The following is a 15016-nucleotide window of genomic DNA, read 5'->3' as shown; positions in this document are numbered from 1 at the left end:
CAAAGTACCTCTGTGCTGTCTGTGAAATTCATTATCACAGGCGTAAATATATCCTTCTGTCACATACCACAAAGGGTTACTGTCGAAACAAACAAACAGAGCTTCTGCTGATGGTTCACAGTTATCATACTACTTGGACAAATGCTGCCAAGTCTCACCGGAAACTTAAAAGAGCAACAGGCAAATCTCATTGATTCGCAGCACAGCAGCTGTGCTGCCAGGTCCATGAGATTGTTTACAGTGAGGTGCCACCTTGTTGAGTAGGTGGATACATTCAGTCTGTTGCTTTCAGCTCTCTAATTAAAAGCTCGATGTAGCAGCCTTTTGTGCCATTATCTAAAACAAACGCAGTACTTCACAAATGCAGAAAACATCCGTTGTTTGGTTTAAATTCATCCCAGCAGGTTCTGTTAAATGCGAGAACAAATGATTTATTATGAATCTGTGAGACTGACATCAGTTGGATAAAACAAGACAGAATTACCTTGGGTGCAGTTTAGCAGACCATTTAAAGCTATATCGTAATGCCAGCTTTGCAGAGAGGTGACGAAAGTGTGAAGACTACAAACCAAGATGAAGAAGCTGTTAAAGGCGTTGTAATAATGACAGCAGGTTGTGTGGTATATGGACTCAGACAGGACTCTGTGTAAACCAGTCTCCTAAGTTCTTCTTCTTATGGATAATTTATCAGCTTCCTGCAAACTAAGAGGGCAGAGAAAGTGAAATTCACAAGAGGAGGTGAGAAAGATGAAAAGTAACGTTAAATTTTTAATATTGTAACTTTTTTGTGTAGTTGCATACAAACTTGAGTTAGAAAAATTATTTTCATGTTTACTTATTTAATGTTTTTTTTAAGTACATGGCCCTTTTTTACTGTCTCAAACAAAACATTAATATTTTAAATGTGTGATTTACAGAAGCTAATCTCTACTTTTTTTTTTTGCTGCAGCCACAAAATGCGAAGGGCCACTGAAGTTTCAGTGTAAGAACGGAGAGTGTATCGACAGCTCCAAGGTGTGTGACTCTGTCAAGGACTGCAAGGACCGCTCGGATGAGCCTAAAAAAGAGTGTGGTAAGATGTTGTTCTTGATGTTAGAGACTGCTCGTGTGAACTTTTATTTCTGTCTGTGATAAAATAAAATAAAATAAAAGGCTTGTTCCAAATGATACTGATTCACGGGAGAGTACACATACACTGGGTCTAGAATGAGTGTTTCTTCGTTCAGAGGAGTCAAGACATTTGCACACGTTACACCAACAGTGTGCTTATTATTAGATGGCTCCTGTTAACACAATAACCAGTCACTTTATTCATTTACCTTTTTAGTTGCTTACACAAATAGTGCATCATGACAGCCTCTCATTAAATTTATGCATCTAGAAGATGAAGAAGGTTTGAAGTTTAGAGCAGCCATCACAACAAGGAAAAAGAGGGATTTAAGTGACATTGTACACGGCATGGTTGATGGGTATTTTAGAGTATTGTAGAGACTTCTGATCTGGGATTTTTTATGCTCAACATTCTTGGGTTTACAGAGAGAAAGAGAGGAAGATATCCTACGAGAGCAGTGGTGTTAACACAGATTTCTTGTTGATGTCAAAAGTCTTAGGAAAATTACTTATTAGAGTTGGTTTTCTATGATCTCAAAGGACAACTCAGTACAAACAACATATGCAAAATACCACCTATAGACAGCCACATTCTTGCTCAGGAAGAGTGTGGCTGCAGATCAGCGATTCGCTTCTTTGCACAGATGATTTGAACCTTGAAGGAGATGAGCTACAGCAGCAGAACAAACACCACACTGAGAGCCACGTTTGTCATATAATGACTGGAAACTGAGACTACACACAAGGCCACCAAGATTAGAACGTAAGAGATGTGGAAAATGTGGGGGCTCGTCTGGGATCAGAACTAAATGTAAATAGATGGAAAAATTGATTCATCCTACTTTATATCAGTGCCTCAGTCTGGTGTTGGTTTCTTTGTACCAGTTAAGCACAGTTGAAACGCTTCAGTCTACTTCAGTACACTGCTGATCATTTCCAGCGATTTATGACCACATTATTACCATGTCACAAAGCTCAAATGATGCCCAATTTGTGTTTTTTGAGCATACAGGGAGTTGACTGTACTCCACAGTCACTGGATCTCAATTCAATGGATGGAAAAAGAGATTTCCCTCTTTGCTGCACCTGCTTGATAATATGGCTTCAATATGGACTCAAATATATGATCACTATTTTAGACACCTTGTTGAATATATGCTAAGGTGAATTAAAGCAGTAGGGAAGGCAAAGTTTTCATCATACAGTGACCAATACAATATGATTCCTTGGAGAAATGTGTCTAAAAATAATCAAAAATGCTAAAACAGATATGCTCAATTTGGTCAAAGTGATATTCATTAAACAAAACATGTTGGTTTTTTGGATATCCGTGATTTCATTTGCAGTGTAAGAAATCAAGGAGCTGACCTCCAGCTTCTTGCGAGGACATTTCCTCTGAGGAATCTAAAAACCTATGTGGGGAAAAGTGACAGGCACCAGAGCAGACTGACCTCTGCCAGGAAATGAAATTATAGAACCGAGACCGGCACTGCAGAGCGTAATTCCCTCTCCATCTCCTCTCCCTCCGTCCCCTCACATTCTCAGCTCATTAAAAGCATGTCCACACACACGCAGGCACACACACCTCGCTCATCTCTGCACTCGCTCAGCCATTTGTGTCCAAGATGTTCCACATCTAAATCACACGCGGAAAACAAGATGCTTTTGATTCGAACTGGGACGCAACACTCTTCCTTGCATTTCCTAAAGTGCTCAGGTGAATGTTTTACTGTCTCACCAAAAATAATGACATATCGCCACTGTTATGTTGCTCATTATTTAACACTGTTCATTCATGTTAACAGATTCACTGTGCAGGATAGATTTAGGAAGAAGGGGAAAAAAAGAGATGTGATGTTTTCTCAGTGATAGGGGGAAAAAGGGATCTGGCCTGTAAATCTTCTTGGTGGAAAGAGCAGTTTCTGTTTTCACACATGGATTCTCTCAGGCGGAGGCGGGGGGCTTCATGCCCCTCCTGAACTCACAGGATTGAGTGAGAGCTCACAGGCAGCTACGTCTTGCACTTTTTTCTTTTATCTTGGGTCCATTTTCAGCTGACAGTAGGAGGATAGATTGTGTTGCCGCCACTCATTCAGTCGATTTGCAGAAGAGAATTTAACAGCGGGTCGGTCTGTTGGCGGCGACACAAAGCGAACGGCGAAGATTACCCGACCAAATTTTTTACTTTCAATTGATAGAAAAGTTCGATTTCAACTTGCAATCGGATCTACCTGCAGCTCGTCCTCCCCAGTCTCCGCATTGTCGAGGCATTACCTGTGGTTCCCGGCGGTCTCTCGGTGTGACTTTTAGCAAATTCAGCAGGTCCGCTGGCTCCACGTCAAATCTGCAAAGCATCTCACCCACTTTTGGCACATTGTTTTGATTTTTCCGGCCTGCAGCTTCTCTGTTTTGCCTCGCTCTTAACCAATCTCAAAAAGATCAATAGTCCCCCACTTGCTGTCTGTTCAGAACCAGAGTCTGAAATTACATGGTAGCCCTCATAACTCAGGAGGCGATGTGACGCTTCTACCAGTTAAAGAGAATGGAGACTAAGAACCCGAAGCAAAGCTAACACTGACTGCATAATTAACAGAAAATCCACATCTCGTAAATTCCTGGTATACCTCATTAACTCCTGTGACGATAGGAAATCAGGGCATTATTCCTTATTTTCTGCTGTTCCCAAGGGGCATAAAACATACCTCTAGCGTAGAAAAAACGTCTCCCTTCAATTTTCTACTCCGTCTTTGTCCTGTTCAGGGTGACAGCAAGGTTGGTGCCTGTCCTAGGTGTTACCATGTGAGAGAGGAGAGGGTTAGACCCAGGAGGGGTCGTTCTCTCAGGATCATCGAAGAGAGAAAGTAGAAAAATAAGCTAGCATGGCAAATGACACACTCCAGAAATATTTCCTCTTACTTTCTTTTAAATAGAAAGTAAAGAGAGATAGAAGTCTGGATGGTGGCTGAGGCTTTAAGGCAGGGATGGGCAATCCTGGCCCTCGAGGCCTGGAGTTACCCATCCCCGCTTTAAGGAGCGTCCATGGCTGAAATCCAGTAATTTGTCTCGTCTCAACACTCATCCTATATGTTACAGTTCCTATGTGACATGAGACGATCTATGTTTCCCACCATGGCATGTCTAACTTTTTAGCTGGTGCTATTGCTAAAAAGCAATAGCAGTGTTCCCTTTTTGTGTTTTCATAAATGGAAAATAAAAACAGGGTGTCTAAAGTATGATCCAGGAAACATAAGCAGTCCTCTGAATAATCAAATCAACCAATCAAGTTTATTTAATGGCACATTTCAGCAACAAATCAGTTCAAAGTGCTCTACATCATACAAACACAAAAATAAAAAGTCATAAAAACACAATGTGGTGACAAATTGAGAAACCAGTTACACACACATTACAGTTTGTCCAGTGACATCATCAAAATCATTGATACATAGCAAATAAGTTGGCCCTTTTTAAAGTTTTCTGGAAGCTTGTTCCAGATTTGTGGCACATAGAAGCTAAATGCTGCTTCTTTGTGTTTGGAGACCTGAGTTATCAAATTAGAATTATGATTTAAATGTCCATGTAGATTTTTATCAAATAAAAAAAGTGAGAATGTGGAAACATAACACAGAAAGCCATGCAAACCCAAAATCTTAACCAAAGACCATTTCACTTAATAAGCACAGAGCAACGTATCTTGGTAACCATCAAATTAATTTACCTGCATAAAAATATTAACAGCACAGACTTGAATTCCTACATTTCCTGTGTTGATGAACATCAAATACTATCAGGAAAATGTTCATAGAATTTCTGAAAAAAAGTTTGTGCATCCTTAAATAAGCATGTTACCACAATCTTATGATGTGAAGCTGTGAAAAACTAAATGTATTTTTAGAAAATGGTAGTTACAGTGTGTGTGAAGTCGTCTTGCAAATGAATCAGAGTTAGATTCATTTGCAATCTAATTCAAATGAATTTTATTGCATTTTCTTCATGCAATAAAATGCATGAAGAAAATGCTTTCTTCATGCATTTTATTGTGCATGAAGAAAGTGCAACGAAATTTTAAAAATAGCAACTCTCAAAGACAAGTCGAATAACAATAAATTAATAACGCATAAGTAGATCTCAATAAATATAAAAATATAGTAGAAACACAGAACAATTAGGGCGTTAAGAAAAACTAAATAAATGACATGGTTCCAGTGTTTTTTTTTTTCTGTAAACCTTATGAATGTGAATTTTAGATAAGCAGTTTACTAGATATATTTCAAGAGGTGAAAGTGTTTATTCTGTTTACTGTGTACTTCTTTTGTCTAATGCAGTTTCATCTTGGCACCATTCACTATTACTCTGGGGAGTAAGCTGATGCTGAGTTTCGGTTTGTCTAAGTCGTCGAGTAACTCTCAGAAAAACGCGCACACACACCCCCGCGCACGTATATGCACACACACACACACATGCGCACACTAAATTTTAGCTTTCAAGAGCCGATAAGAAGCTCACTAGTTATTGACAAATGTGTAATTCTAGATTAGGTAGTCACACTTCTGATGGAGTTAAATACTCTATGATTGAGGAGGCAGCTTCTCTTGCTGCTTAGTCCATTTTTCTTTTATCAACCCTCTCCAGCTGCTCGTTGTGCAGTTGCGCTTTTGCTCTGTGAAAACCAATCCAGTGCGTCGACGTTTTTCACTTTGTGTTAGGGTTACTCATTTAAGGATTAAAAGAAAAAAACACAAGTGTACTGAAGACTTGAATAAATCACATGCATACAAGGATATTTTATAAATTCAAGATGATGTGAAGCAACGTAATGCTTCCTTCACTTGCATTTTCATTTCGCATGAGCAGTTTTTGTTCCATCAGCTGCTTTGCTCAATTCAGTTGAGTTTTTGTCAATAGCGGCAACAAATATAGTCTGAAAGCATTTTACAGAAAAAAAAATTCAACTCTCATGTAGATTCAGTCAATGGCTGCATTTCCATTACAAACATATGCAAAACTTGTTGATATTCCAGAAATGTTGAAAAAAAAAACCCATAATTTTGCAATTGCTCTTTTCATTAAATATGAAACACAATTAAAATCACATGTAACTAAGTTTGTTCACACATTAAATCATTAAAAAACATGCTGCGCCATGAACTTCCTGTTGCTCCCCCAGCACTAACATTAGTTTGTTGTCATCACTCATGATGTGAATAAAGTGTTTCCATTGAACAGCCAAAAAAACACACCTCATCTTAGTGCTAAAGCTTTTATCGAAAAAATTTAGTTTTGTTGAAATTCAGTGTTTCCATTCAGCAAATTGTTTTATCAAATGTTTATAATTTTAGTAAAGGGAAATGAAGCTAATGATATGCTTTGGTCCTAAATAAGACAAATGAAGCTCAGTTTATTTTCCAAATTGGCTAAAGTGTTTCCATCCGGAATGCATCAAGTCGTTAACTTGTAGCATTCAGTCCTGGATGAGCATGTGGCAACAGTGGAGAGGAAAGACTGCCGTTTAACTGGAAGAAACTTAGCTCTGCCTTCGAGACGCAGTTTCCAAGCTTCCGCCTCCCAGAACAGCTTTCCTCCATCTTTCAGCTCCTTCAGACTAGCAAACAGCAGTTAGCAGACACCTGGTGAAACTGTGCATCAGCTGAGCTCATTATAGGAGCTACTTCTCAGAATGAAGTTGGTAAAAACGTTGTTAAAGGATTAATAGAGGAACCATGTTGTGATGACTTCCTGAAGGCAGAGTTTTAGTAAGAGCAGGAGTTTCTTAATGAGACAGTGACCCAATTTCAAGGCATTAAATTACTAAAGGAAATTTCTTTTAACTCATATTTGATATAATTAGCATTTTTATAACAACTGAAAGTAACATAGTTACTTTATTTATGCTACAAAATATCATATGTGCCTATAAAACGCTTAACACTGCCCCTTTACACTCTGTAGAAGGAAATGCTTTGTTCAGCAGAACTCAACTAATTTCTTTGTCTAGGAGAGAAACAGAACAATGGCGTCAAGTTTTCTACATTAAAAATAAAACGGGCCATTGGTGGTGTATCCCATATTTCAGCTTTTGTAATTTTTAGGATTACTGTGTCACAAATCAAACGGAGTACCTGTTTAATTTAGCTGCCCCCCTTTACTTATGTGACTGATCCTCCTGGGGCTTGTTTGATTCTCAGTTCGCAGCATTAAAGCCCCTCCACACACGCACGCACACACACACACACACACACACACACACACACACACACACACACACACACACACACACACATATTTCATATCCCAACAGATGGGACTGGATTTCAATTAACCAGCTCCCCTTATGTGCCGTAGTGGCGTCTCTTTGAGGCCGTCTCTACTTTGGAGAACGTCTGATGAGCATTACAAAAGGACAAGACGGTACAAAAGTCAAGATGAATGACTTTTTTTTTCTCTTATAAGCGGGTTAGAGTCGTTTTTCAAAAAGTCGACCTGCAAGTTGATTACATTGTGCCTGCCTCTCCTGTAACTCTGTGCATCAGAACGCTGTCTTCTCTTTGTTTTGCCTCACAGGGTTGAATGAGTGTATGATCAATAACGGCGGCTGTTCCCACGTCTGCATGGACAGACCAATCGGCTTCGAGTGCCAGTGTCCCACAGGCTACCAGCTGCTGGACAAGAAGACTTGTGGAGGTAAAACTGGAAAAATGTTAAACACCTTGAGATCAACAGAGCCTCAAAAAACATCAAAAATAGGAATGCACAATATTATCGGCATGGAATCGGCTGTTATTAGCTGTAAAAATTTATATTGGACATCGGCCATTCCGTCAAAATAATTCACTGATATAAAAGGTGTTGCTTTTGTATGACTGCAGCCCAACATCAAATTTGCGCTGTTTGAGTGCTGTGAATAATTTTGACATTAAATATAATGCAAGTTGAAAATGTTGCATAATTTCCGACCTCCCTTTTAGAATTTGCATTTGGTAGCAGGCTAAATTGTCAAAGATAATGCAGTATTTTAATTCCGGAGAACAGAAAGCCACATAGTTTCAGTAAGTAAGTAGGTATAGGAAAAAAAATATCGGTATTGGTTATTTGCCAAATGAGTGTTAGTAAATCGGCATATCGGATATGAACCAAAAATCCAATATTGTGCGTCCATAAAAAAAGACCCACCTAAACTTTATCGTATTTTTATGGATTATTGTGTGATAGCTTGTTTTTATTTCTTCATTTTATATTTAGATTATGTATGAATTGCAATATCACACTTATGTATATGTTGATATATACATTTCTAGATGAACAGAAAGAGTGCAAGAATTATGGAAAAGTGGGAACAATTATGCAATTGTTATAAACTAAACAAACCAAAAAAAAAAATTTTTTTTCACCTTTACACAAAATTCAAAATTGTGGAAAAGAATTTAATGATTAACTTCTCTCCAAACACATCAGTCCCGTGGTGAAAAGTAGTGGTGGCAGCGGCGTGCAGCGGGGAAGAGTTTCTTCAGCAGGACCAGAGAAACTGCTCAGAGTTGATATGAAGATGGATGATGATAATAAATGCAGGGCAATTCTGGAAGAAAATAAAAATCTGGAGACTGGAAAACAACACTAAATAGGCAGCCAGACGTTGATTATTTTTTCCTTCAACTTTGCATTCGTGATTTATATTGTTTGCCACTTCGCAGAGCTTAGACGTCCTTGAATAGCCCACTTAAAAAACGGCAGTCAATGTTAATTCTGCACACAAAGTAGAATATTATGTCTTTATTTTGAAAAATCAGCTTTTATTTTGAGTGTAGCTTTTGTTAAATATAATATATGATATGTAAAGCACCCTTCTAGAGCCCTCCATCAGTGCAGCATTGTAAGCAGGCTCGCCACCAATAAAGATTGCAATTGATTCTCAGAAGAAAAACTGGATGCAGAAATGCTGATATTCTTTTTTCTATCAACACAAAGACCTACTTTTTTGCTTAAAATAAACAAAACCAGGGATGCTCTCAGTTTGTGGAAATCCCAGACTTGTTTTCCGGAATTAGAAACAAAATTTATGATTGTAAAAGTACATGAAAGTTGTACATTTATAAAAACCATTTTTAAATGTAGTAAAATAATATGTGAAGTTTCAGCTATTTGCCTTGTTGTTCATTGGCGATGTATGCTGTTGCTGGCAAGATACAATTCTATTTAAAATGTATTGTTTCATACTTAATTGAACAAATTGTGTTCGACCAATCGTATGGCTCCTAGGAACAGTCATAGTTGCCGTTGTGGGAGAAGAAAATAATTGTACACTCCTGATTCATAACATAAAATCCCAATAAGCAACAATGAAGTTTTAACGGATTTAGCATGGGAAGAGGTGAAAAAGTTTAAGAGGTGTGAATACTTTTCAAAAGGCATCATGAGAAGCAGCCGGCTGACTACTGACAAAACCCGTTTAAATGTTTGCTGCTTTTCTAGCCGAACTGCTCTTCATTCTCACAAGGAACCAGATGCACTTTCTATGCTCTCACAGGTTCACACACACATAACACATTTTCACACCCTTCCCCAACCCGTCACACCCAGCGTAACCCAAAGAAAAAGGTGTTTAAAAAGAAAGGTCAGATGTGTCGTTCTTTCTTTCCTCATATGATCTGCGCTTCCCCATCGACAAAAGTCATCAACAAGCATCCGTTCTTAACAATTATCACACGACAAGAATGGTTGTCACTTTCTGTTCAGCTCTGCTACTGATGGCATCTGTTTCTTGCCTTCTTCACAGACATCAATGAGTGTGAGAACCCCGACGCTTGCAGCCAGATATGCATCAACTACAAGGGAGATTTTAAGTGCGAGTGCTATGAAGGATATGAGATGGACCTGGTCACTAAGACTTGCAAGGCTGAAGGTGAGTCACAACAATTTACACAAATGAAAGTAAAAAAAAAATGTAGGGTGCGTTCACACCAGCCCAGTTTAGTCCACTTTAATTCGAATAATGTTTGTTTACCTAGAACCTACGGTTCGATTCGGGAGGTTGTGAATGTGCAGTCGAACTCTGATGTGGACCAAAAAAGCAAGCTCTAGTCCTCCTAAAAACCTCGGCCTCTGTTCCGTGAAGTGAACTCTGGTGTGGTTTGAATGCAAATGTAGATACAAGTGGACCAGAGAACACTCCAAAAGCAGGAAGCAAACTGTAGTGCAGGGCATTCTGGGAAAACACAACCAAAATAAACAAGCGTCTATTGCTACTAGGATAAATGGCTCTTGTTCTTTTGCCAAAGACAAAATGCATACGGGGGTGTGTGTGTGTGTGTGTGTGTGTGTGTGTGTGTGTGGTGTGTGTGTGTGTGTGTGTGTGTGTGTGTGTGTGTGTGTATGGATGGCATATGTAAACCCAGATAAAATGGGAAATTAATTAACCTACGTTTATTTTTATTTTTTTTTTTATTTAATAACGAGGGTCCATCTGAAAACATGTTTCTTACTTCCTCCTACTCCTTTTCGAGCATGTTAAGAATATAGTAGTACAAAAATGTGTCTTTTGCATGTGTTTTATCTTCTACTTCTTTCATGTTTGACACAGTGCAGTGTGAAAGTGAACCACACCAGTTGAAAATGTAACAAATGTTGCAGTCTTGTAATCAAACAATCCACCGGACAATCAGGTGAAAACACCCCAGTAACAAGTGTTTATGATGGGACAAATAAAATTCGTAGTTGAGTTTTTAATATTACAGGTAATAACTTCTACAGATGCAATTTAGCTAATTTTATGTATGCATTTTCTTTGATAAGCAGGAAAGTCTGCTGTTTTACTGATAACGAAACAGTCTGAGCAGTTGCTCATTAGTGGACCCAATCACTCGTTTGTACCGCAGCGTCAAACCCTCTGTTTCATATAATCACAAACATCTTTCTACAATTACAGTCCTATCATCACTTTGCAGCTGTTTGTGTACCTAAAAACATAAAAATGGCAAGCACGATTAGAACAGCCAGCCTTGTTCTTTTTTTTTTTTTTTCCACTGGCCAACTCCATCCACAGGCTCTCATCACTTTAGAGTTTCCTGAGTGACACCCTGATGTGTTTAGCCATGCTGAACATTTATAAATAGGCATATCAACTCTTCAGGGGTACCTGGCAGATCTAGGTGGAGGGAAATTACATCAATTTAGTTAATTTAGTTTGAGGATGCTGATAAATGTTAGGTGACAAGCGGGGAACAGAGTGAACTTCTTCAAAGTACCTTGATGCTCATTGGCTTTCAGCCATGACTCGAGGCTGAGAAGAACGTCGTTGTGCCTCATTTAATGAACAGAAAACAGTGAACTGGATTAATCACATTCATTTGTAAGTACTTTATTTTGTTTAATAAAAATGCAGCTAATATCCCATGACCTTTTTCACACTGCGTCACACATTTTTATCTATATTATATTTTATCTATGTCAACTATAGTGTATAATTTTAAATTTTAATTTTAAAACAACAAAAAAAACCTGAAATCTGAAAAGTGTGCTGTGAATTTCATATTTAATCACATTTTCTCTGATAAACATGCTTATATTATAGTCAAACTTGCCAGACTTGATTTCGTTAGAAGATGTATTTAGTCGAGGGCTGTCCAAAGTGTGGCCCGGGGGCCAGTTGTGCCCCCTGGACTGCAAGATCATGCAAATGGACCCCTCTAATGCATGTGGTTGAGAATTTTTATTTTTATTTTTCACCAGAGCAAAATTATTATAGTCAAATAAAAAGTTTACAGACATCTGATCTGTTTCTTACTCATTTGCTGCTTGAGGGCTCAGTGTTGGCGCGCAATTAACCGAGAGAATTCGGTTAAAGGATTTTCAAAATAATAGATCCTCCAGACTCAAATAATACATAAAACGGAAATATTACACTATTTTTTGCGCGGCCCGGTACCAATTGGTCCACGGACCGGTACCGGTCCACGGACCGGGGGTTGGAGACCACTGGTCTATGCTAAGACTTAAACAATTCATAAGATTCACAAAGAAGCCTGTGAAGATGGCAAAAGCCTCAGAAAGCGCAACCTAGACCTCAAAGTCTGACATGTTGCAGCTTTTAAAAGGGCCCTGGTGCAGAGAATATTGTAGAACAGAATGTTTATTAATAATGGAACAAAAGGAAAGACTTGCAGGGGAATAGCAGGTCGTACAGGATGGGGAACGGGGCAGAGCAGCCAACAGGAAAATGGAAGAATCCAGCTATGAATAACGAGACCAGCGGCTTTCAATGCTGGAGGAGGGAGAGGAAACGAGAAAAGAGGCCGGCTGAGGGATGGTGAATGATAACCAGGTAGAAGCTGAGCTTGGAATCAAAGAAAGTACAATCAAAAGGTGGAAAGTAACAATAATGGCATAAGGAAATTAAATCAAAATAAAGAATAATAATAATCATAATAATAAAAAAACTCAACAGAAATGAACTTGCATTATTTATTTTCTTCCGTACTGGTACTGTGGTAATAATTTCAATGTGTAGAAATAACTATCTTCTTTTGTTTGTAGGTAGAAAATTGAGAGAACAGCAGTAAAAAAGGGTGAGACATTGCATTTTTTCAGCTATTGCAGTGGATAGTAGAGATTAATAATCCAGACGTCCTGAGATTGAGAGTCACCACTGTTACTACTGATGCAAGTCAATCTTGCCCACAAATGGCGTGCATTTAGACTTCTGTCACCTGTAAAATAAAAATGTCCAACCAAGTCAGTTGGGACATTTATTAACCTTCTAAAATCTTCTTAGATTTGTCTTCAATAAACAAAATGCTTGCTGGTTTTTGTGTGATTTATTCTTAACTTAAACCCAGCTGTTCTGTGAGGGACAGTTGGATTAAAAGGTAGGCTATAAAACACGATCCAGAGCTGGAAGCATCTAACTGGTCACCATTCAGTCCATCATCAAATCAATGGAAAAACGGTGGTAAAATTACAAACCTACTAAGGCATGGACGTCCATCTAAACTGGATTCAAAACATTTTTATGTGCTTCTGTAAAGTACAGAACTACAACTGACAAGTTGTGACAAAACTTTAAAAAAATGTTATTCAAGCACTGACTTAAGGTGGGTTTAAAAAATATGGACTCAGAAGGACTGAATACAGACGCAGTTCAGTTCTCAATTTGCAGTGATCCTGAAAACCTTGCATTATCCCTCCAATTCGAATCATTACACTGCTTTGTTTTAGTCAGTTGCCTAAAATCCCAATAAAAACTAGTAATATTGGCGGTTAAAGCATGACTGAAAAAATAGCATCTGTTGGGTATGAAAATGTTTGCAGGGCACAATATACAGTATGCGGTTATAAACTGCCTTCTTTATTTCAGAGTGTGAGATGAAGTGTTAGACAGGGATTGGCAGACAATGCAGCAGCTGCTGTTGTTGAGGCGATAAAAAAAACGAAAATTCCACCTCAGCACTGACAGCCCATGACTCCAGCATGGCAGCAATTTCCCCCTTAGAGACTTTTGAAATGACAGTATAATGACTAGTTTTTTGGGGGGGATTTTTGTTGTTTTTTTGTTGCTTTATTTTTTTGGAGCACTTGGCCCAACACCATACTGTCAGTGTTCAGATTCGGGCCGGGTAGAGGAAGGAAAGGGCAGAAATGGAGAGAAAGTGTTGGATCACCACACTACACTGAGGTTGTGACACAAACTGTCAAATGGGGGAGCTAAGGACTGTAAAGTATTAATGAGAAACTTTCACATCTGCCTCTGGAGATGAGAGGCAGCTGCAGCTGGGATCATACTATTATACTGTGTTAGAGGGACATGGGTTCAGAGAAAGCACCACACAGATAAAACCCTACACACACTATGTTACAGTCCGCTGTCCTCTTGACTAAATGCACTTTGCATTTAATTATGGGAATCGGGCAGCTATAACAATAGGTTCAAACATAAAAGACGTGTGCACAATAAACCATCAGTCAACAATGCAAAGGAATTTTATACTTCTGATTATTTTGTCCACATTTTCGTTGGCATTTTCTGTAGCACAACTTGAAGGTCTGTAATTATATTGAGGTCAGTAAAGTATATTGATGGATTGCCAAAGAAACACAGTATTTATCTGAGATTTGATTTACAGCTGAAGCCTTGTATCAATCAGCCTAAGCTGTGCCTAGTGTTTGGAGTTAATTAGCACATGTAGGCATACAAACACCCTCATATTAATGTTATTTTTTTTAGTATATTAGGTTTTTTTTTTTTTACTTATGGGATCAACTGGTTGTGGGGACGCAAAATATAAATGATTATAAATGGAATTAATTTTTGGCCAACTTCAAATTGTAGATTTTATAAAACTCTGACCTGACAATGGTATTTTTTGTATTTCAGAACAATAAATTACAACAAATATTAAGATTTTTTTTTAAATACAGCTAAATACTTAGTTTTCAGATAGACATATCCATACATTAAACCAAAGTATAAGGAGATGCAGCATATGTCATTTACTGTGGTACAAGACATATCATGTCTTGCTAATTTTCAAGTACATCACAAGATATTTAGTTATTTATTTAGTTTTCTTCAGGATCACTTCATCAAGGCAATCTTAGTTTGGTCACTAACTTATATATTTGCATCTATTTTAGGATGTTGAGCATCAAATCAATCAATCAGAACGAGTGTAAACTGAACCGTTTTAGCATTTCTAAAATAAGCTGTGTGAGGGGTAAGATGAGCCCCTCCTTTATATGTACCCACAGCTAAAATGCTACACTTTCAGTCAGATTTATAGCCTCATGTTGTAGCTCAGACACAGTACCATTGATATATAAAGCAAATTTTCAAATATTTACTTTGGTCTAAACACAATTCTTATGAAGCTTCATAAGAATTGTGTTCAGACAAAAATACTTTAACTTCCAAGAGTGA

General features: G+C 38.2%; 1 protein-coding gene across 3 annotated transcripts in view; it reads left to right on the top strand.

Annotated features, from left to right (window-relative positions):
* LOC103479194 (low-density lipoprotein receptor-related protein 8) overlaps positions 1-15016 on the top strand; it is a 105127-nt gene that overhangs the window by 70135 nt on the left and 19976 nt on the right. For all 3 annotated transcript variants that reach the window (XM_081598477.1, XM_081598478.1, XM_081598476.1), the window contains exons 7-9: positions 950-1072; positions 7672-7791; positions 9881-10006. In XM_081598477.1, the coding sequence (XP_081454603.1) occupies positions 950-1072; positions 7672-7791; positions 9881-10006 (369 nt within the window). The remainder of the gene's footprint in view (positions 1-949; positions 1073-7671; positions 7792-9880; positions 10007-15016) is intronic.

This window comes from Poecilia reticulata, chromosome 17 (genome assembly GCF_904066995.2).
Source record: "Poecilia reticulata chromosome 17, P_reticulata-male-v2, whole genome shotgun sequence".
Classification (NCBI taxonomy): domain Eukaryota; kingdom Metazoa; phylum Chordata; class Actinopteri; order Cyprinodontiformes; family Poeciliidae; genus Poecilia; species Poecilia reticulata.
The sequence above is the reverse complement of the archived record's forward strand: the minus strand, read 5'-3'. Positions and strand labels throughout refer to the sequence as shown.